This window comes from Leptodactylus fuscus, chromosome 2 (assembly GCF_031893055.1).
Source record: "Leptodactylus fuscus isolate aLepFus1 chromosome 2, aLepFus1.hap2, whole genome shotgun sequence".
Lineage (NCBI taxonomy): Eukaryota > Metazoa > Chordata > Amphibia > Anura > Leptodactylidae > Leptodactylus > Leptodactylus fuscus.
The window spans coordinates 224,314,446-224,339,585 of NC_134266.1; the positions used below are offsets into that span (position 1 = coordinate 224,314,446).

A 25,140-nucleotide genomic window follows, 5' to 3' on the forward strand; every position below is an offset into this window, starting at 1 on the left:
GGGGTCCATGTGTTTTCCGCACGATGTCTGCACGAGTCATGTGGAGAGGAAAGTACTTCATGGACTATTTTCCAGTCCGCATGACTTGTGCGGAGTGTGTGTGGAAAGCACACAGACCCCATTATAGTCTATGCTTGCTTTAACCACATGGTCTACAGTACAGGAAGCAATTTGGTTTCCATGACACGTTGGCCATCTTCCTTAAGGGCAAATTTAAGGGAAACTAGCAGCCTCCAGTAGTAAGGAATGGGAACAGCAGCCACTGGTGGTCAATTTGCAGACAACAGAATCCTAACGTTTTATTTGAAATAATATTTTCATTGTTATTTTCATGTTCTGCCGTACTCTTTATCTTGAAATAAAACATTAGAAATTAGTATTTGGCATGGCATTTATCTGGATAAATTCTGCCAGACAAGGGGAATCCACAACATTGTAAAGGGTTATTTTTAACTCTTTTACTTTTATGTGCAGTTGCTATGGTAGTTTACACTCTTGGACTTATAGTTTGGGCCTGTTCACAATGCAGAAATTGAAGAGGGTAAGGGCAACATGGTGGCTCAGTGGTTAGCCCTGCAGCTTTGCAGCGCTGGACTCCTGGGTTTGAATCCTGCCAAGGACAACATCTGCAAGGAGTTTGTATGTTCTCCCCATGTTTGCATGAATCTCCTTCCATACTCTAAAGACATACTGATAGGGAAAAATGTATATTGGGGCTCACAATCTATATAAAAAAAAAGGATTGAAGAGGACTTCATTTTCCATCCCTCTCTGCTGCCGCTTTCATTGGTGAATAGCCCCAGATGAATGTGGCTTATCTGCGGATTATCTCATGCTGCGGGTTCTCCACTGACCATTCGGGGAATCCATGGAATGCTTATTTTTCAGCATCCTTCTTTGATTTCTGCCTTACATTGAAAACAATGAAAAGCAGATTCAGAGTGGAATTTGATGTTGATTTTGAAGCGGAATCTGCCTCAAAATCAGCACAAAATTTCTCCATGTGAACATACCTTTATCTCATAGCAATAGTGCAGGGTTAGAAGCTGCAACAGCGGTATTCAGCTGTAGCAGCTAAGACTGGTGATAATACTGATATCAACTATTTACCCCAGAGGTTAATGAGTTTACAAAGGGGAGGGGGCTCACTCGGCTTCTCCATTGACACCTACACACTGTGGCTGCATGGTGTCTGTGGTTGCCTTGGTAGCCCTTTTAGGCTATATCCAGAAACTTCACACGCTTTACACGCGCTCCCATTGAAGTGAATGGGATGTGTTTTGAAGCACTCGTGTATCCGTGTCTGAATGAGCGGAGCATAAACTCTGTGTGAAGGGACCCTAAGACTGACCCCTACAATCACAGGCTTCAAGAAGGCCCTGAAGACTCACCTATTCAGGAAGGCCTACAACCTCCAATAACACTATCTCCACACTGCCATCTGAACAGTCTCCCCCTCTCCTTCTATCTCTACCCCCACCCCCCCTTCCCTCACAGATTGTAAGCCCTCGTGGGCAGGGCCCTCTACTCCACCGTGCCAGTCGGTTACTGTTAGCATTATATCTACCTGTATATTTTGTGTACTGTATGTAAACCCCGAATGTAAAGCACCATGGAATTAATGGTGCTATATCAATAAACAATAATAATAATAACCAGTAAAGAAGTGGAAGGCTCAGGGTTGGTTCACATCTGCTTTGGCATTCCGTTCGGGAGAGTCCGCATGGAGACCCCTCCCGAACGGAATACCAAATGCAATTGCAAGCGCTGTGCAGTAAAAGTATACAGATCCCTATAGACTATAATGGGGTCCGTGTGCTTTCCTCCAGATCTCCGCACAGAACATGCAGACAGGAAAGTAGTTCCCAATCTACTTTCCTGTCCCCATGATTTGTGTGGGCAGTGCACGGCAAGCACACAAACCCCATTAGTCTGTGGGGTCCGTGTGCTTTCACTGCACACCGCTTGCAATTGCGTTTGGTATTCCATTCGGGGGGTCTCTATGCGGACTCCCCCGAATGGAATACCTACGGAGATGTGAACGAGGGGTAACGTAAAGCAGAATAAGTAACCCATAGTTTTGGAAACAGACACTTTTTCAATCACAAGATGGCCTCTTCCTAGTACAAATAACAGTGTCAGGCTAAGGGGGAGTTCATACTACCGTTGTAAATGTCCATTGCTGTCTTCTGTCAAAGGATGACAGCAACGGACATTTAACTGTCACAGAGAACGGTCACAGACTGATACTGCGTCTGTTACCATTGACACCAATGTAAACAACATGAGTGAAGCTTTTTTCTATCATGTTTGTTTACTTTTGTAACAGAAGGCAAAATCCTGCATCCTGCATGTGACTGTTTTCTGTGACAATTTAATGTCTGTTGCTGTCATCCTGTGCCAGAACACGGAAATGAACATTTACAAGAGCACTGTGAACTCTCCCTAACTTCACATGTCTCCCAGAGGCAAAAAAATAAATTGGGAGACTATTTCCTCCACTACTTTCAGATTTAATAAGATGACCACCCAACATACCGCATTGACTCCCGTATATCACTGCTATTATAATGGTCTGCCAATCTGTTGTTTTCATGCTCCGACGGACCAGAACAATGGAAAGGCTAATGCTAGTGAACCTAGCGTCATTTGCACCAGTAAAACATTACTCTGAGGTTAAGGCCCCATGTTTTGCGGAAACAGAGCTTTTTTGTTGCGTTTTTTTGAGGCAAAGCCAGGAGTGGATCGAACAGAAGGTCGAAGTATAAGAAGGTTCCTATATATTTCCCATTCCTTTTGTAGCCACTCTTGGCTTTGGCTCATAAAAAGCAACTAAATTTGCAACAAAAAAAAAAAACCTAGGGCAACGTAGGGCCACAGCCTAAAGGAGATTTTATTCTAAGGTGCTTTTGTGCACTACTATATTATGGTTCAGTGTCGTAGTGATCCATAATAAGATGTCTATAGACTACTAGGGGACTATTAATATAAGCAAAAACAAGTCTTAACAGGCAGTAGACCAAAGAAACCCAAATCTACATCAGGAGATTAAGCATGTACTGCCTTTCACCATGGAGATTTATGGGACTATCAGACAACAGCACTCACATGAATGGGACCATCAGAATTAGCATGTGCAAGTGTTTCAGATGCTTCACTATATCTATATAGAGCAGTACAGCATAGGTTCCTCCTACTTCCCTCTTAGCTCTGTGAGCCAAGGATATGTGCCTTCAAACATGTGACTAGGCCTAGTTTCACACAGTTAGTATTTGGAAAGTGTTTTGCATCAGTATTTGTAAGCCAAAACCAAGATCAGGTCCAAAACACTGAAGAGGTGCAAATCTTTCCATTATATGGTTTCTCTCTGCTAGGTTCCATTACTGGTTTAAATTCACAGATTCTGGCTGCATGAAAGTGGGCTGAGACCATAGGATGCTCTTAGATGGTGCAACCTGGCTGTATCTGCCATGCCCTTATTGTTGCTCCTTTAGTTGCCATTGCTTTAGGCAGGAAAGTACAGATCATGTGCACCATGACAGATGTGATCAGGCTGTAGAAGCACCCTTAGCAGAATATTTCCTTTTACTATATTAAAGGGGTTTTCCCATCTCACTGTTTTAGTTTTGCCTGCTGTCTCCTCTTCAAACTTCCTGTATCTCTGTCCCATCCTTGCTGAACGTGTCGGAGAAGTATCACAATACTTACGCAGATCAGTTAATATGCACATGCTTGTAGAGAATGGACTCGGTGTTATCTGTGTGTTTACATAGACATATAACAGACTGGGCTTTATCAGTAAACTGCAGTTAACTGAACGAATGTCCTTCTGCCAAGAGCAGTGAGTAAGTGATGTCACTTGTCCTATCTCTCAGGTCTGTGGTTATAATAACTATGTGTAAACAATGGGAGGAATAAGTTCACATAGCAGGCAAACAAGGCAGCATTTCTAAAGCAATGTAATTAGGAAAAGTCTTCAATTTTCATAAGCTACCAGTATAGATAGGATTCTTGATGTCCTCACAGAACTGCTACTGGCTCCTTAGCTTTGTAGCTACATCATCTGGTAACTTTTTTTCTTTATGTTCTAGTCCCTAAATTTCAGCCACAATTGGTTCCATTTGTTTTAGCTACTGATACTAACAGTCAAGTGGCAGGTCTTTGCCACCTATTGTCAATGGAGTCACAGATGCTGGGTAGTAGGGCAGGCAACTTGAGAATTCACTATTTTTAGGAGTGCAAAGTACCACCATTCTTGTGATGGATGGTAACCTTCTGTGTATGTATTACCACTTTAAACAGCGTGGCGTTTCACAATCCCTGCATAGTGGATGGGATTCTAGCGAATCTGGTGAAACTTTGCAGCTTACTACAATGATCGCAGGTGAATGGTGGACTATAAGGGTAAGTTCATACAGAGTTTTTTGGTCCGGAACCTGAGGCGGAGGCTGCCTCAGGTTCCGGACCAAAAACCGGGTAGCTGTGACTGAAAGCCGCACACTCTGCTCTGGATAAGGCCCAATGAATGGGCCTAGTCTTGAAGAGGGAGTGTCGAGGCGACTCAGCCTGAAGAATGAGCACCTTGCTTCTTTTTTCCAGGAGCCGGAAGAAACAGCTCCCGGAAAAAAACTCCTGAGCAGCTCCCATTGATTTCAATGGGAGTTGTCTTTTTGGTCAGGATTTTGAGGCAGATACAGCCTCAAAATCCTGACCAAAAAACTCAGTGTGAACTTACCCTAAGAAAAAAGTACTGAAGTTAGCAAAGTTGTGGCTGCAAAGGCATAGTTGTAGGCCAGTTGTAGTTTGTTGTGTGTCATGATAAGCAAGGAAGATAATTTTTATAATATAAATGTGGACACAGGAGATCTATCTGCCCAAGGATGCATCATTTAGCAAAATACCTAGCCTCATTGTCTACGCTAAATGTCAATATTCTTTTCAGATACAAATTTGCCAGTAAAGGATATATTAAGTAATAGTTGACTGTGATACGTATTATAATATACTGACAAGTAATTGAGACAAAAAATGTTTCTTTAAAAAACATTTACTTGCAAAACCATGCCTCATGTTCCTCTTTCTAAAGAGGAACAGGATATAGCAAGAAGGTGCTAAGCCTATAGTGATAAGAATAGGCAACAAGTGAACGCTGCGCTCAGGACATTGTGCTGGGACAAAGGATATATGCGAGTCAAAAATGTAAAGCTTGTATATTTCTATCATTCCACTTAAAGTCTACACTTCAAAGGTAATGAAATATTCCCTGTATGAGACATGCTTCATCTGAGTATGCGACGGCTTCTGTCTCTCTTGTATCTTTGTCTCTATTTTTATAAGTATAAGGAAGTTCTAGCACTAAACTGCTATAAGTGTGTTATATACTTAATGTTAAAATAAAATAACCAAGCTTGTTTTTAAGGGATCGCACATGTATGTACAGGGGTGTAGCTTGAAGGGGTTGTCCAGTTTCATTAAATGTTATTATTTCTATAATGAAAAGTTATGCAATTTTCCAATATAGTTTCTGTGTAAATTCCTCACACTTGTATAGGTCTCTGCTTGCTGTCATATGTTTAGTTTTTATTTTCAGTGGATACAAATCAGTCCATGGTCATGTGATATACAGTCCATGGTCATGTGATGGACACACAGGTGCACAGCTTGTTACAGTCACAGCATAGTAATTAGACATCTGCTTGGTAACGAGCTATGCACCTGTATATACATCACATGATCATGGACTGTCTATCACATGACCATGGACTGTATATCACATGATCATGGACTGATTTTTATCCACTGGAAGTTAAAAAGAACATATGACAGTAAGCAGAAATCTAGAAAGCTGTGAGGAATTGACATAGAGACTTCTCGGTAGATACTTGAAGACAAAAGAGTTATATGCTCAACGTTTGTAACAGATGAATGTTGGCAACATGTAGTAATCCTGAAACATAAAAATTGCTGCAACAATTAGTATGTGTAACACTTCCTTGCAATGTCCCAGGGATATGTAAATGATAGTGCAATTTTACCATAGTTTGCAAACCTTAAAGTGTAGAGTATATGATACTACATTGTATTGCGTATGGCCAATATACTGTACTTTAGCTCATTCATTTGTTCTGGAGACATATTACAGCATGGATTTGTTCATTGCTTGTGTAATGAAGAAATGTCCACTGACCTGCGAATTCTGTCTAATAGCTTAGCTAAAACAAAGAAATAAAGCTAGGCGACTCATGTAGAAAATGTAGACTGGGAATTTGAATAAGACGTGCCAAAGCAGGCACAACCCAGGTGGAAATACAGATTATGGCTGAGGCCCCCATTGTAGCCAAGACCAAGAATGGCTACAAAAGGATATGGGAAATATATAGGAAGCTTCTTATACTTCTCAATCCATTTCTGGCTTTGGCTCAAAAAAACCGCAGCAAAATCTGCAACAAAAAAATGCTGTATTTCCGCAACATGGGGCTTCAGCCTATGTCAGTTTTATCTGCTTCTGAACTGAAGGATACACAGGGCATCACCACATCTAATACAATGAATGAAAGATGGGCAAAGAAGACTTTGCAATTGAAATATGTCAGAAATAAAGATTTTTATGGATTTTGTCTATGGTGGTGAGTGGAACTACTTATGTTTCATCTTAAGTACAAGGATCATTCAGTTTTGTATACTTCTACATTCAGTATTGAACATTTCGCTTTTTTGAATACAAGACCTTAACTTATATTAATTTAACATTTTATGCAAAGGAAAAATAATATAATAATCAGCTCCAGAATGTTCATCGTAACTGACGAAATTCAGTAGGGGAAGTCAAGGAGGTAAACTGTGGGCCGCAAGCTCTCAAACTCTTGTAAGCGATGGTAATTGTTACATAGCCACTATTCAAATGTGCAAAGAAGAACATGCTACAGATAATAGTTCATGTTCCCTCTTGGGTATGTTTGGGCTTTTTATTTTACTGTACCCCTTACAACTGTACCACTTATACTGCCCTCGCTGACACCCGCACTGGTCACTAGCATGAAGAATAACAATTTTTGTTATATTCTTATATTCTAGCCTAGGTGTTTCTGAAAGTCTGGGCTCCATAGACATTGTCTTTTCTATGACAAGGCAAAAATGAAAATGATAACCGTAGGCCCAATGGTACATACTATACCATATGTGTGTAGTTGCAAAGGGTATCTACAGATAAATGGGCCACTGCTAACTTAACAGTAAGAGTGGATAGATGTAATATTTTACTAGATTAAACATAGGGGCTCTGGTCCTTCTTAGCTTTGTCTCACAATGACTATTTGATTCTATAGTAGTGCGGGATTTTCTGGAATCAGTGAATAAAGTGATCTATGGCTAGCACCATGCTGAAATTAAAAGCTGGAAATGTGATATTAAGTGTTTCTACATCACAAATGGGTTTTATGTTAAGGCCCCACATTGAGGAAAAGCAATTTGCTGCAAAATATGCAACAAACAAACAAACAAAAAAAAACAACCTGCTTTTCCACAAAGTGTGTCCTCAGCCTTAGTCAGGATTGCTGCTATGAAACAACAATTGGGCTTCAGCGACACAATTGTGAGAAAGGTAGCTCGGAAGAAGCAGTGGTGCGGACCAACCCAGTCAGAGACAGGGACAAAAATCTTGCAGCAAAACGGTTTATTTAAGAAAAACAGCAAAATAAATAAACCTTTACGGCACAAAAATGAGGAAAATAATATGCAGCCTTAACTTCAGGCAAAATAACATCAAACAAAAATCCTGCTCGTCCGAACGCTAACTAAACAGAAAATACTAACTGAACATGTGGCTTACTACTAGTCACACGAATCATCCTAAAAAAAACTATACGATATCACAGGGTTCTCAATGTCAGGACAGATCCAGCCACCTCCTCTGCTCCCAGAATCTGCCCTGAAGTGGAGGCTCTGCAGCTTTTTATGGCCCAATAACAAGTCTATGACCCACACCTGGGCTGGGGCCTATTCCAGTTCACACAACTGTTGTTAATGTCCTGCATGCAGGACCTTTTCTTTTGTTACAAAAGTAAACAAACATGAAGGAAGAAAGCCTCACATTGTTTACATTCGTGTCAATGGGAACAGACACAGAATCAGTCTATGTCCATTCTCGTCAACAGTTAATGTCCATTGCTGCAACTTATGACAGAAGACAGCAATGGACATTAACAACAGTAGTGTGATACTCTTAAAGAAATTCTTACAGTTTCAGGGTATTAATAGGATCAAACATTTGTAATATTTCATTTGTTCACTGTGAATTGTTCTATTTTCACCCAGTTGATAGCTGAATCAAAACGCCAGGGATGTTTTAGGGATCCAAGTAGTACTGCATTCTGATATGTGTTTAAGTCTAAAACTCTCATTACCCCATTTATTGTTGTAGTACATAAAAATTCTAGACTTTATTTATGGTCCAAATGTGCCTCTAACATCATTGATCATAAAGTATTAATATCTTTCTTTTAGGTTTCAATCTATATGTTATTATGTTGGCATAAATTGATATATTTCAAGTCAGTAGAAATTTGAGCCTATATCTCTTTGAGCTCCTCTCTCTTTGAAACATATTTTAACTTCATATATTGTCATTATACCTTTTTCTAACATTTTATTCAAGATTTTTTTCATGGTATGTAGCATCATGGTCCCTTTTTGGTCTGATATGGTCTCCCCAAATAGCTCTCTCACCTTCACATATAAGGATGAGTGGGAGTAGAATCTTGGGTCGGGTCAGAAAGAATCCCATATATGTCCAAAATGAGGCCAACAGTGGAGCATTCAGATTTACAGAGTTTCTCAAAATGAGTGGGTAGAGATATCCTTGGGCCCTGAAAAATGAAATTAGCCAAGTGGGAGATCTGGATGTATGGGAACTCAATAGAAGGGGGGAGATGAAATTTAGATAAACGGAGAGGAGAGAAAAAGTTCAGTAATCTACAATGTCCCCAAAGCAAAATAGACATGAAACTATTGCCATCAGACCCGGTGGGAAATGTGGGTGAAGATGAAAAGCCAACATGGAAGAGGATGGGGAACACAAACCTTAAGAGGCTCTCTAGAGGAGACGTAGGGCAGGAGCATTCCCATAGAAATAATCTATATGGGTTGTATATGATAGGGAGCGGAGTATTATGTAAATTACCTGTCTGTAGGATCATTAATGCACCATAAGTCATATATAGGGTACAGTTCTGTCCTGTTTAAAAGGAATGGCAGTTTCTCACGTGCGCTTCTGCTCCATTCACCTCTATGGGACTGAGTGTAGTACTTGGCTATTTCCTGCGGTCCTATAGAGATAAATGGAGCATCAGCCATAATGTGTAACCAACACTCCATTTAAACTGGGGGACTCCTGTTCAGCTGGTCAGTGGAGGTTCAAGTGGACATATTTGTTCTCTATCTTAAAGGTAGGGGATAACTGGTGTTCATGTTACAACTGACATTTTTGTTATGTGTAAGGCCACTCTTGGGCCTAATGGACACAATTGAGTGAGCAGGCTGATGCTCCCCTGAGGGGGCATCCTGATAGTTCGCTTCATTCTGATGAAGATAGAGCAGGTCCTATCCTGCTCTGTGTCATTGGAATAGAATGCATCAGAAGCCCCAGTAAAGGTAAGTACGTTATGGGTGTCATCTGAGTGCAATCCGCTACAAACTCAGCCCCACATTAGATAGCAATGTCAATCGTGTGCATAGGGCCTTAGAGTGGTCATTTAGGAAACCTACAGAAACAAATTGGCAGTCAGGACCTGACAGCATGAAAATATATCAAAATATCTTCTGAAAGTCTTAGAGATATAGTGGGGCAAAAAAGTATTTAGTCAGTCACCAATAGTGCAAGTTCCACCACTTAAAAAGATGAGGTGTCTGTAATTTACATCATAGGTAGACCTCAACTATGAGAGACAAAATGAGAAAAGAAATCCAGAAAATCACATTGTCTGATATTGTAAGAATTTATTTGCAAATTATGGTGGAAAATAAGTATTTGGTCACCTACAAACAATCAAGATTTCTGGCTCTCACAGACCTGTAACTTCTTCTTTAAGAGTCTCCTCTTTCCTCCACTCATTACCTGTAGTAATGGCACCTGTTTAAACTTGTTATCAGTATAAAAAGACACTTGTGCACACCCTCAAACAGTCAGACTCCAAACTCCACTATGGTGAAGACCAAAGAGCTGTCAAAGGACACCAGAAACAAAATTGTAGCCCTGCACCAGGCTGGGAAGACTGAATCTGCAATAGGCAACCAGCTTGGATTGAAGAAATCAACTGTGGGAGCAATAATTAGAAAATGGAAGACATACAAGACCACTGATAATCTCCCTCGATCTGGGGCTCCACGCAAAATCTCACCCCGTGGGGTCAAAATGATCACAAGAACGGTGAGCAAAAATCCCAGAACAACGCGGGGGGACCTAGTGAATGAACTGCAGAGAGCTGGGACCAATGTAACAAAGCCTACCATCAGTAACACACTACGCCGCCAGGGACTCAGATCCTGCAGTGCCAGACGTGTCCCACTGCTTAAGCCAGTACATGTCCGGGCCCGTCTGAAGTTTGCTAGAGAGCATTTGGATGATCCAGAAGAGTATTGGGAGAATGTCCTATGGTCTGATGAAACCAAACTGGAACTGTTTGGTAGAAACACAACTTTTCGTGTTTGGAGGAAAAAGAATACTGAGTTGCATCCATCAAACACCATACCTACTGTAAAGCATGGGGGTGGAAACATCATGCTTTGGGGCTGTTTCTCTGCAAAGGGGCCAGGACGACTGATCCGGGTACATGAAAGAATGAATGGGGCCATGTATCGTGAGATTTTGAGTGCAAACCTCCTTCCATCAGCAAGGGCATTGAAGATGAAACGTGGCTGGGTCTTTCAACATGACAATGATCCAAAGCACACCGCCAGGGCAACGAAGGAGTGGCTTTGTAAGAAGCATTTCAAGGTCCTGGAGTGGCCTAGCCAGTCTCCAGATCTCAACCCTATAGAAAACCTTTGGAAGGAGTTGAAAGTCCGTGTTGCCAAGCGACAGCCCCAAAACATCACTGCTCTAGAGGAGATCTGCATGGAGGAATGGGCCAACATACCAACAACAGTGTGTGCCAACCTTGTGAAGACTTACAGAAAACGTTTGACCTCTGTCATTGCCAACAAAGGATATATAACAAAGTATTGAGATGAAATTTTGTTACTGACCAAATACTTATTTTCCACCATAATTTGCAAATAAATTCTTACAAAATCAGACAATGTGATTTTCTGGATTTGTTTTCTCATTTTGTCTCTCATAGTTGAGGTCTACCTATGATGTAAATTACAGACGCCTCTCATCTTTTTACATGGTGGAACTTGCACTATTGGTGACTGACTAAATACTTTTTTGCCCCACTGTATATCAAAAGATCATGATGCTGAACTGAACTGAAGCAGGAAATCTTCTGGACTATCAACCAAGCAGGAGATACTTTGTTCAAAGATCATGGTGGCCCATGAAATATCTTCCTAAAATGTCCCTATCAAAAGGTAGCAAATGAACATTAAAGGGAATCTATTACCTCCCCTAAATATATGCAACTGCTACAACTCCATTACAGAGTACATTACAGTGATAAACACCATAGCTCTCTTTTGTATGTCACTTTTGTAGACGTAGTTGGAGAAAAGCAATGTGAAGTGACATGCAAATGATACAGTTGTTGCACTGGGGTGGGTCTACAGCTCTGAGATCACTATTCTTAATGCTCGAGTAGGATGGATGATCATAGCAGAGTGAAGATTTACTGCCACTGTATAGGGTGGTGCAGGCAGGAGATAGTAGGGGTCTGGGTGGCAACACCATCGCGCCGGGAGCTAAAGGCCCATCGTCAATGCACCATCTGCCTTATTTGCATATCACATAAAAGTTGTTATATTCTGTTTAAGAACACATTCCCTTTGACGGAAATAACGAAAACTAAATTTATCCTTTTCCTAAGGGTATTTCATCTCTTCTCTAGTATCTTACTTAAGATATGACACAAATGACAGTAATCTCAGAATGTTGTGAACTTTGAATAGTTATATTGTTGAGCTATAAATACTGTTCAGTTTTGTAATATGAGTCCTTGACTTTCTTCTTTATTGACACTTATGATAATAACAAATGATATAATTGTAGATTATATGATTGTTACAAATAGTCCAGTAGTAAACATAGGTATGTATGCATACAGTGAAGAAGCCCCCATTCTAGCTGCTTGAACAGATTAGGCAGGAATATGTAACAGTATTTTTACTCACTACTGATCGATCCAATGCTTGCATGGGAATAGCCTTGTATTTCCAACATAGCAACTTAAAGGGATTCTCTCATTAGGGACACATCCCCTGTCCACAGGATACTGCAGCTGGAGATTGCAGTCCCTACAGCCCCATTCACAAGGAGGAGGCATGGTGACCTTCCAGTCCCACAAGCCTAATTATGCTACCCAGTCTAAATGATGTGGTGGTTGGAAAGGCATATTCCTTCTCCATTCATTTCATTAGGACCCCTGGAATTAGCCAAACACAAGGGGAGTACCCTTAGGACCTCTACTCCATTAATACTGGGGAGGAAAAAAAGCCCCATTTTTTTATTTCAAGCCATCAGACCATCACCAATTTCCTCCTGTAGATAGGGGATAAGTTGCTTGGCTGGAAAACCCCCTTTAGGCCCCATATTGTGGAAACGCAGAATTTTCTTGTTGCAGATTTTTTGATCCAAAGCCAAGAGTGGGTTGAGTAGAATATAGTATAAGTACTTCCTGTATATTTTTCATTCATTTTCTAAACATTTTTGTCTTTGGCTCAAAAAAACGCAACAAAATCTGCAACAAAAAAGCAGTGTTTCCGCAACGTGGGGCCTCAGTCTTAAAGTGCAGGCTCATTTGTAGAAAACATTTTCCTTTTTACATATACCTAGAAAGTAATAATCTAAGTTCATTTATAGTGCACCTGTAACAAAGTACAAAATGCTGAATGTCATATGCCATTTGATTGTTGCTGTGCTCCTAAAAAAATCTGTTTACCCTGGGAGCTTATATGTAAACTGGTTGTAATTCAGCAAGTGGGCAATAAACCTTTGTATTTCTCTGAGAAAATAAAATTTATTATTACTACATATCACATGATAGAGCATATTATTAATTATTATTATTAGCTATGGCACTTTCTCATGTTTCTCACGTCCATTGCCTATATTACATTCATTCTGTGTACATAAATTCCACTTTTGTTCATACTTTCTATTTTTGATAGGCGAGTTTGGCTAACACAATGCAGGATACTACTACTCCAGTTTACTGCAATCTGGAAGAGATGAAGCAGAATAAAGGGTCTCCTCCTAGTCCTACGTGTTCTCCTGTCCACATTATAGAAAACTGGGAATATCATGTTGATCCAATCACAGGCAGGAATTTCTTCATCAACACAGAGACAAGAGAAAAAACATGGAAGCCACCCAGGAGGTCTAAAACTCCAGGACGCGTGAGTATATTTTTTTCTTCTACTGTTTTATTTGTTAGGATTGCAAACCATGTCACTGCAGATCAGCTCCCACTTACTTGAATGGAAGCTAATCTGTAGTTACTCTTTGTTTGGTCACTAGACAGGGAATGAGCTGTCTGCTTCCTGCTTCATTTTCTGAGAACAGCTGATCGGTGGGGGTCCTGGGTGTCAGAACAATATATTTAGACTGCCCCTTAAAGAATTCCTACAATTATAAAACATAAATGAAGAGTTCAGATGAATAAAAAAAAAAAAACTTTGCAATTTATCTTCTTTAAGAGTTACTTTTTACATATGTATGCTTTATATGTATATGTATATTACATATGTATGCTTTACAACTTTATATGATTGCATTGTAATTCCTCCATTCCAGTCAGCCACACCTCCTGCAGATTTCGAATCAACTGAAGAAAGTGATGACCCCCCACCCAAAGTACAGCCACAGGTAATGACCGATATAAGCACTGTATATTGATACGGTATATGTTACGCTAGGTTCACACTAGCATTTGGCTTTCTGTTCTTCAGGTCTGCTTGGGGACCCAAAATACGGAAAGCTAACCTGCTTAAAAAGTGGATACTGGCAGAAATCCATGGACCCCATAGACTATAATGGGATCCGCTAGGTTTCTGCCCAGTTTCCACCCAAGTAAGAAAGTACTTTTCTCTCTGCATTTTTTAAGCGGGTTTGGGGACGGAAACCCTGAATGAAGTTCAAGTGTTGGTGTGAACCCAGTCTTATTGTAAACCTGTGCATATACCCTTAGGATCCCCACTAGTAGCCCATTTGTGTGTGTGTGGCTTCCTGCTGCTTCCCTCAGTAATAGCAGCTTAATGCCATAGGGTTGCACCAATCCACTGGTCACTATGGTGGCATGCTTTAGAGAAGGGGTCAGCCAGCTGGGTTGGTAAATATCCTACTAGAACAACCATTTTTTCAAGCCTCCTTGGCAATTCCCTGATCATGGAGGTCCAGTGGCAACCTAGGTATCAACTGATATTTCTTGCATAGATGCTAACACCTGTTTCTGCATTGCTCCACTGAATATAGTAACTCCTTTCCAGTTGGTATCTATTCTAACTGGTAGAATTTTAAAGTGTTTCTCTGACCATCTTAATGGTCACTTGCTTAGTTGCCAATGGATGTGACCATGAATGTAGGAACTTTCTACGGTCTGGCATGTGTCAGAAACCAACCTATAATTTGCTTGCCATGAGGAAGGGATTTTTCCCGAAATGCGTAGCTTGTTATGCTGACTCCTGAGGTTACGATGTAACTTTTTTAACTTTTTCAATAAAAGTTATTTTTTACACTACCTCCACATAAGATTGGATGAATTGCATTGCGGTTTGAAGCTGGATTTTATCTCTAGTCCACACTGTCCACAATAAGGAAATCATGGCAACTGATCTCAAAACATAAGATTGTCACCACTCTGTGCGGGTTTACATCTGCGTTCGGGTTTCTGTTCACGGAGTCCACTTGTGGACCCCCCGAATGGAAACCTATACACATAAAAAAGCGGTTACCAGGACATAGACTATAATGGGGTCGTGTGGTTTCCGCATGAAACATGCAAAGAGAAGTCCTGAGAGCAGCAGTTTTCTCTCCACATGTTTCACGCTGAAACCGAGTGGAATCCACATGGACCCCGTTATAGTCTATGAGGTCCGCGGGTTTCCTTAGGTAACCACTTTTTTATGCGTATAGGTTTCCGTTCAGGGGGTCCAAGAACAGAAAGCCGAACACAGATGTGAACCAGGCCTAGGATGCTTACAGAAAATCTATAAAACTCTGCAAAATGATGTTTATATTTGCAAAATAAGCCGTGCAATGATATCACAACCCAGCATCTCACATAGCTTAGAAGCCCTGGAGCCTTGCCTTATTGCTGTTATGAATCGGACTTTTTCACACAGCTTTTAACATTTACCCTTCCTCATTCTACTGAGTCGGAGTAGTTACTGCCCTCCCCTTTTTTTTCAATGCTGGAACTACAGCTGCTCCTATGTCATTACTTCCTTATTACTCCATGGACATGGAGCAGGTTGTGTATAGGCAGAGCTCAGAGGGGAATCTTGAAGATGACGATTATCTTGATGTATTTTGGGAAACAACTCCTGGATATGTAAGTCACCCGGACAATGAACTTATCAGCTGTGAAGATATTCTGTATTTCTCTGTCCTTACTTATGAGTCTGTAGTCACATCTGTCCATCTAACACATACAGGTAGACAGCTGTAGGATTGTTCTGTTTATGGCTGGGTGATGCTTTTATGATAATATTACAGATATTTATTAGATCATGAACATATTTAAAGGTTTTAATTTGTTTTTTAAAAGTTTAGTTGAAGTGAAAAAGTAATTTAAAAAATAAACAAAGCACTGCAAAAAGTGGCGCAAATCTAAGAATATATGCCTATATGTATCCCTTGTATTGGAAGCATTGAGCCATATGTTTTGTAAAACTAAGCATTAATTCTGTGTGCATAGAGGATGGTATTAGATTTTTTGTGGTACCTGAAAATGTCAGTACCCATGTCATTGTAACATTCAAGGAATGCTTGCTTTAGTCACATGTCTACTTCACTGCTATCTGTATGGCACAAGGACTGTGGGTTCAGATATGACACCACAAAATGTACATGCAGTGAGGGTTTGCCTTAGGGCTAGTTCACACGGGGCTAGGGGCTGCGTATTTTTGTTCTGATTTTGACACGGGAAGCTGCATCAGAATAGGACCAAAATGCACCTGCCGCGACTGTTGCGGCTTCCGACAATCGCGGCTTCCTCCTCTGGAGTAGGCCCAAATGAATGGGCCTAGTCAGGAGGGTGCTGTCGCGAGGCAGACGCCGCGGCTGAATCAGACGTGGAATCCGCCTAAAGAAAGGGCAGCTCGCTTCTTCTAGTGGTCTACATAGACCGCTATTGTGAGGGGGTGGATTTTGAGGTGGATTCGGCATCAAAATCCGTCCCCTTTTGCCCCGTGTGAACGAGCCCTTAGGGATGTGTTTGATAGTCTGGTTGTAGGGGCACAGCACATGCACTGATGGACTGACACCAGAGGGATAGCTAGGAGTCTTATGCCAGGACACAGATGTCTTAGGGCAGCTTGAAGGCCACAAGTCTAAAGTGACTTGTGGCTTATGAGCCACTTACTAGTAGAGCAGGAAGAGAGAGGCTTTCTCCTCGATTGTGTATTCATATGCATCAGTGCCATGCAGATGCCAATGCAGTCCATGTGTAACCTGTGACCGGTGTAATTGGGTGGGGGGCACCAGCCTCTCCCCCAGCTAACTACACCTCAGACTGACACTGGAGCATTATGACCACAAGTTTTGAGAATATTTGCACAGCAGTATTATTTAGAGTTTGCTGAGTAATGTCATTGCATTTCTTCATATATATATATATATATATATATATATATATATATATAGTGTATGTTGAGCTGTTATTTGTTGTTATTCTTTGAGCACTATGTGGTATTTACCGTACTTAGGCTACCATACTTAGGCTTATATGGCACGGTTACTAAAATACTGTGTATCAGTGTCTGCGTGGCGTCATTCAATACAAAACTGGCTATGCATGTACTTTGTATGTTCTTAAAGGGAGCCTGTCATCAGGACGGAGCATAATAAACAAGCAACACAGTTAGAAAGGTCCATTGCATTTCTGCATTAGCCATCATGTATGCAGGACCTGTAGAGAAGTCTGTAGGGAGGAGAGATAAGTAAATGCCTGTTTTTTTGTGACATCTGTTTATTCTGATTTAGAAGTCTGGGGCATGATGTAGGATTCAAGCATTTGGCATGGGGCTTAGCACTTTCTAGCTATGCTCCTCCCTATAGACACATACCTATTGGGCTCCTTCTGAGGCTTGTAAGAAGGCAAAGAGAGTCATAATTGGCTGTTATTGCATTTCTAGTCCATGGCCTTATTCACTAAGCACTTTATACCAGTTTTTGGCATAAACTGACCACCAAAAGTAACACAAACCTGAACAAACAAAGAACTGCATCAGGGGGTGTAACTAGCAAACGTTTCACTTGGGCCCCCCTCACATGGCAGGCAGCACTTTTCTCTCCACATGTTTTGTGCGGAAACCGAGCAGAAACCACACGGACCCCATTATAGTCTATGGGGTCTGTGGGATTCCTTAGGTTACCGCTGTTTTATGCATATAGGTTTCCATTCGGGGGGGTCCCCAAGCAGATTCCCGGAACAGAAACCCGAATGCAGAGGTGAATAGGGCCTGAAACAGATAACCCTAATAGGAAATCTTTGTTCTAGAGACCACTGAGGGTTAAGTGCCCATATTTCTAGAAATACTATCTTCTGTCATGTTTCTGTGACATGTCAGAAGATAGATATTTATGCACAATGCTTATTTTTATATACTACTAGAAGATGGATTTGTCCTTAAACTATGCCCACCAAAATAAGCCACTGTATTTAAAGAGGACTTTTCATCACTTCCACGATACCAGTTCTGTCCTTTAATAGGTTCTGATCCACTGATTCTGAGGCAGTTGGATTTTTTTTTCTCTAGCCCCCACCATTCCTGAGCAATCAGTGCAGTTATTTTTGGTACCTGATATGATGTTTGTGCTCTACTGTCAAGTGGATGGTCTTAGGCAGGATCAGAAAGGGTCTAAACTTTCTGGCACTATTCAATCAGAATTAAACCCTTTGTCTGTTCCTGTTTAAGACCGCCCACTTGACAGTAGAAGCCTAATTAGTAGTGTTGAGCGAATAGTATTCAAATGCTAGATTTGAATACCTCCATTCCCATAGGAATGAATGGGAGCAGACGATCGCTAAGGGGTTAAGCGCCGGCCACTGGCGCCTGCAGCACGCTGGCCGCTCCCATTGATTCTTATGGAGCGAGGTATTCGAAACTAGAGTTTCAATTACTATTTGCTCATCTGTACTAATTAGCATATCAGGTACTGAAACTAACTGCAATGATTGCTCGGGAACAGAATCAATTCCAAATGTGCCAGAATAGAGGAGCAAATGATACAAAGAAAGGCTCTTGGTGGTGAAAGGTCGTCTTTATTATAATGACACAGGTCTGTCGGGATTCCAGAGAATAACCCAATGAAAGTGAAAATTCTCAGCAAGTCAGGACATTATGTTGCATATGTACCAGTATCTTGCAAATTCCAAAAGTCTTTGGAAAAACAACAGTATGAGTAAAGATACAGTCAGTGATATTACATGGCTAGAACATATCTCTGCATTTTAGGTTCTCTTTTGTCAAAAAACAAATCAATAATAGAAAACTAATTTGACATTATTGTGATTTCTAAACTTTCTTTGACGTTCCCAATGTGATAAAAATAAAAAAAGTAATCATCTCCTTATCAGCATTGCGGATATCATCATGTGACTAATGTGAGTGTACTCTGAACCGTACTGTATTCACTTGTAGACGACAGTGAGCAAAGAAAAAACATACAGGAGGGATTTTCAGAGCGGCTTCCTTCCACACGTTAAAGGGAATGTATCACCTACCGTGTTTCCCTGAAAGTAAGATAAAAAGACCTATTGCAATTTCTTATATGTTAAGAAATATAGGGTCTCCCCTGAAAATAAGACCAGTCATTGCTTACGATGTCACATCACCGCACCACCCCTAACCCCCCGATAAACATTAGCGTTATCTGATTAAATAAACAAGTTCATACCCATGAGATGTGCTAAAGACGGTATGAAGAAAAGCATTGCTGCTGCTGCCCTACACTGTATCCGCTGCCCCTGCTGCTGTGGGAAGGGAGAGGCCAGCTGTGCATACACTAAGCATCGTATGTGGCGGGGTATCCACTCTCCCAAGTCATCCCATAGCAGCAGGGACAGTGGACAGTGAATACAGCGTAGTGCAGCAGCAGCCGACTGTCCTGTGCACACAGAACACCGCACACAGCGTTTAGCCAACTGCAATGCTTTTCTTCATATGGTCTTTGTGCAGCAAGCACATCTCAGCCTAGTGCAGCGGCAGCACACACGGAACACCGTGCACAGTGTTCTGCTGGCTGCAATGCTTTTCTCCATATGTTCTTTGGACAGCAAACACATCTCACTGGTAAGGACTTGCTTATTTAATCAGATAATGCTAATGTTTAACGGGGGTAGGGAGCAGGTGAATGAATACATCCCCCGAAAATAAGACCTAGCGCATCTATAGGACCAAAATTTAACATAAGACAGTGTCTTATTTTTTGGGGAAACACGGTATATACTTTCACTAATTCCATGTTTCATTCACAGGACAGGTCATCAGTATCTGATCTGTGGGTGTCTGACACCTGGACCCTGGACAGATCAGATAGCTGTGGACGGGGAGTGGAAGCAGTTCTGCTCCTATTCTAGTAACAGGGGCACAGCTATAGTACACTGGCACCACCACTATAGAGTGGATGGGGTTGTAGCCCTGCTCCTATTACTTGAATATTAACAGACTGCGTCTACTTCATGTCCACTGCTGTAGCTTTAGGCACCAGCAGGCTGCAGAATCAGCTGATCTGTGTGGGGTCTGGGCGTTAGACTCCCACAGATCAGATACTGATGGTCCTATCCTGTGGAAACATGCATTTGGGGTTGGAAAAACCCCTTCAAAACCAGATAGTGAAACATGCTTGTCATCTGTTTTTATTCGTTTAATCTGTTTTTTATCTGTGCATGTTTATGCGGGAAGCCATCTTGCTTGGGCTGCTGTTATTAGTATTTAGAGGTCTGATGGACCATAGACACAATTGTCTGGAGATGTTCATTGAGGTCTGTGGGAAAGTTTTCTACAGGTAAAAACACCAAACAATAGATTATTTTATCAAAATTATATAAAAAAAAAATGAAGCAACTTGGAACAATAATAAAAAATGCTTGCAAATGTCTACATATTAAGGAATGATAACAGAATAATCTTTTTACTATAGATTTTTCAGCTATCCCACTGAAGGACATAACCACTAGCATGGACCTAGCCTGTAATAAGCTTTGTACAGAGCACAATAGATGGCATTTAGCTACACCGCAGATATACGCAGATAAAGTCGGATTTGTAGGTCCAGGCAGTTTGCCACCTCCTATTTGTTTGGTGTAGTTATTTTAGTGTATCATGTTAATACTACCTAAATAGTGAATGTATTCATAAGTCATGTGTTCTTTGTGTTACGCATTGCAGAAAATATTTACTATGAACTGTACAACCTCTTAGACTCTGCCTATAATAGGAGTCATCTCAAGCACATTGATACTAGTCAGGGTTGGGAGGGGTGAGGGCATTGGGACAGCTTTAGAAGTCTATGTGGTCTCTTGTTATTGATTCCTTTGGGGAATGTAGATGTATACCAATGTGCAGCTCATAAATACTGAATTTAGGCTTTTCTTAAAGGGAATCTATCACTAGAATCCCTTTTTAAACTAAGTACTGTAAATGCAGGTGCTTGGGGCTGGTTGTCAGGCAAGTAAAACACACGTGAAGCTCAGTCTTCAGGTTCACACTGGTGCTTGTTTTATTGGATGCAATTCACAAAGTTCAACGCAAACGGCTTTCTTCAGCAAAAAAGGAAACATAAAAAAAAGGCTTACTTCAGCCACAAGGCAGTATAGTCCACAACTCAGCAAGCTGACTCTTGTAGTTCTCCACACAAACAGAGTCTTTGGGTCCTTAGCAGCAGCAACCAGGAAAATGAGACCCACCCAACTATTTGGACCAGAGTTTAAGGCTCCCACTACTGCTATTACAAAACCCCGGGATAGAGATTCGGGCCTGGGTCTACAATTAAACCCCAAAACCTGGACATGGATTCGTCCATCAGCAAGTGGAGAGGAGCCATCTCCATGGGATATATTTTCCCTCCACAACCATTCCCACTGCCTGCCTAGAGTACACATAGGAATAGCCTTATGAAAGGCTATTCTTCTCTTACCTTTATTATTCTGATCCGCACCGCCATTCCTTAGAAATATTTTCTTTCTTCCTTATGTAAATGAGTTTTCTCGCAGCACAGAGGGCGTCCCCAGTGCTGCTTGAAAACTCTCCAGCGACGGCCTCTGTCCTCTTCTCCGCCTCCGAATTCTTCTCGCGCGATACTCTTCTCTTCGCCGACTATGCATGTCCGACTCTGCATGCCTCTCCCGTTCGGCCACAGGAAAATGGCCGATGGACACGTGCAGTCGGCGCATTGGAACGAAGAGAAGAGGATCATGCGAGAAGAAGGCGGAGACAGAGAAGAAGACAGAGGCCGACGCTGGAAAGTTTTCAAGCAGCACTAGTAAGAAGATAGATGATACCTCTAAGGAATGGCGGCGTGGATCAGAATAATAAAGGGAAGAGAAGTATAGTCTTTCTTAAGGCTATTCCTACGTGTATTTAGTTTAAAAGGGGTTTCTAGTGATGGAATCCCTTTAAATGCTAAAAAGGTTCACAAATACATTTACCACTCACAAGCTTGGGGAGACTACAAGAGAGAGGAAATAAAAAAAAAATCAACCAATATTTCCAGTTTTCATTTAAATAGAATCTGTCTCCCTGTGCTAGCAAATTGTAAACCCCCGTTGAGATGAAAGTTGATAAGGAAATGAATGTTGTAGAGAATACAGCACATTCCTATGACACCATAGTCAGGTGAACTCCTTAAGTTGGTGAGAGTTTCTCTCTCATCTAGTTAGTTAAAGGAACATGCATGTTTTTGTACCGTGTTAGCCAGTGGGTATGAAATGTGAAAAACAAAAAACTTGAGAGTCTTCAGTAGTTGATACCTTTTTTTAATGGCTAACAATGATGTTAGAATGAAGTTTTGATGTTAAAAACTGATGATGTTGATGTTACAATGAAGTTTTCGAGGCTCTCGACCTCTTCCTCAAGTATATTTAAATATATATCCTTCAGAAATTGTTTTTAAATATACCTGAGGAAGAGGCCGAGAGCCTTGAAAGCTTGTAATCTGTCATCATTATTAGTTAGCCATTAAAAAAGGTATCAACTACTGGAGACTCTCAAGTTTTTAGTTTTTTATATTCCAGTTAGGCTGCTTTACAGTGCTGTGAATATGTATCTGATCTGATCTCATTCTTATTATTGCATATTCAGCATTACAGATTTTTTTGGGTCTTTGGTATCTTTGCTATTTGGGATCAATATCAGTTAAGTGGGGTCAGACACACGGTGCGACAGTTAGCAGTGAAGAGTCGTGGGACTCCTCGCAAGGCTTGGGATGTCACTTCTATTGATCACATGACCATGCTGCATCTCCATCCCATTCAATGAATAGGATTGAGCTGCAACGTCACTATACAATGCACAGTTCTACATAACAGAGGCAACCTTTTCAAACAGTGGATTGGCAGAGATGGCGTGTTTTGGACAAACATTAATCTAATATTGATAACCTATCCTAAAATTAAAAAAAGTTATACACATAAAATATTAGATCCGATTTATACATAAGTGTGGTCTGGTATGGAGGAAGAGTTTCATTCTTTTATAGCATATCTCAACAGCAATGAGTTTTGTATGGATAATACTGCCAGATATTGGGGTGACCAGGCGGTATTTATAGATGTGGACATTAGAATAGACAGCTATCAGTTGATATCTGGATACCATAGGAAGCCAACAACCACAAATAATAGAAAAGATCGGCATTCTAACTTCATCAACTTTCCCATCCCTTGGTTAAACTCAGTATGTCTTTTATCAACTGTACTGACTATGTACAAAAAAGCTGCGTTTCTGCAATATGCGGCCCTAGCCTTAAGGTTGAGACCCCATGTTGTAGAAACCCAGCTTTTTTGTTGTTGCAGATTTTGTTGCGTTTTTTTGAGCCAAAGCCAAGTATGGCTACAAAAGGAATGGGAAATATATAGCAAGTTTGTAACTAGAGATGAGCGAGTAGTACTCGATCGAGTAGGTATTCGATCGAATACTACGGTATTCGAAATACTCGTACTCGATCGAGTACCACTCGCTAGTCGAATGTAAACGTTCGATGAAGAACCAGCATTGATTGGCCGAATGCTATACAGTTGGCCAATCAACGCTGGTTCTTCTCCTACCTTTAGAAGTCTTCTCCGTGCAACTTCCCTGCGGCATCTTCCGGCTCTGAATTCACTCTGCCAGGCATCGGGCCGGGGCAGAGCCGACTGCGCATGTCTGTTTGTGTATTACGTAGGACAGGACCAGGCAAGCAGGAAGGGACAGTGGGGGGCTTCAGCTTAGGGCTCACTGTCTCTTGTGCCCCTTTCCCAGGATTTCCAGCAGCTACTGGGGAATTGCTGTCCTAGCAATTCCCTAACAAAGTTCTTATACTTCTCCCTTCTGCATTTCTGTAACGTGGGGCCTCAGCCTAAAGGAGTTTTGCCATGATATGACATGAGTTACTAATGATAGAAGTCTTACTGTTTAAAGGTATATTGTAATTCATGTGAAGTATACAATATACCTATAAACATTAGGAATTCTATCTATTTGTTACCTCCTCCTTTTTTTATCACTTGAGGAAGATGCGGAGGGCACCAATTAATTTATAAATTGAATTAATAAAGATTTATGTTCTATTAAGTAACCCCCATAGAGGAGCGACTTCTTCCACATTTTATTAAATCCTTTGGATAGGGGATAAATATTGGTTGTAACTAAATCCCTTTAAGAACCAGTGTCTTTTTAGTATGTATTCCATGTATGCTGCATTTCTAGATTTAAAATATGGACAAAGCAGATTTCCATTACGCTTCTAAATTTTTATGGAGAATTAATATTTAATGACACTTAGGTAACACTGGAATATGTCTGGAAGATAAAACAATCTCCTGCTTTATCTCATCCCTATAATATGATTGATCAGACCGAGATCACATTTTTGCATGTGGACGCACATTACAGCAATAATTTTCCACTCGGCAGACGTCACTATCCTGCTCCATAAATGTATGCGCTAGATAATGATTTGGAAGCTTTTACACATATAAAGTTATAAACCACCATAAACAGATTGGAGCTGCACCTTGGCCTTTGTTACTCTGATACTTAATGTTCTCTACATTTCATGGATTCTCCACCATTACTACCGTCTGAAACATTTACAAACCCATTAAGAATAACAGTATACTGAGCAGAGGAAAAAGAAGGGAAACTATGAATGCTATCTGTACTTTAAGGCTATGTTCACATCTGTGCCTGGTGTCCATACAATCATCTGTCAGAAATTGATGGACGAAAAAGCGCTGAAGGCCCAACTTCAGTTAAAACCCCCCCAAAAAACATGAACATCCAGCAAACACCTGACCATGTTTGGCACTGTCTGGATCCATTTTACATTTTCATAGATCATCTGATGGCCCAGAGCAACAGAAATAAAGGCACAGACGTAAATGTAGTCTAATACTGTATGAATGTCCACTACTTACCATTTTGTATAAGGAAAAATATATCTTTGTACTGTATTAACCAGTGGATATGAAATATAAAGATCGATAGTCTTCAGTAAATGATACCTTTTTAATGGCTAATAAAAATGACGACAGATTGCAAGCTTTCGAGAATACTAGGTCTCTTTAT

At 40.9% G+C, this 25,140-nt stretch overlaps 1 protein-coding gene across 1 annotated transcript in view; it reads left to right on the forward strand.

Moving 5' to 3' along the window:
* The window catches only part of ARHGAP9 (Rho GTPase activating protein 9), an 86,051-nt gene that overhangs the window by 17,760 nt on the left and 43,151 nt on the right, over window positions 1–25,140 (forward strand). Inside the window, exons 4-5 of the mRNA XM_075265759.1 lie at window positions 13,321–13,548; window positions 13,946–14,017. Of these exons, the coding sequence (XP_075121860.1) occupies window positions 13,321–13,548; window positions 13,946–14,017 (300 nt within the window). The remainder of the gene's footprint in view (window positions 1–13,320; window positions 13,549–13,945; window positions 14,018–25,140) is intronic.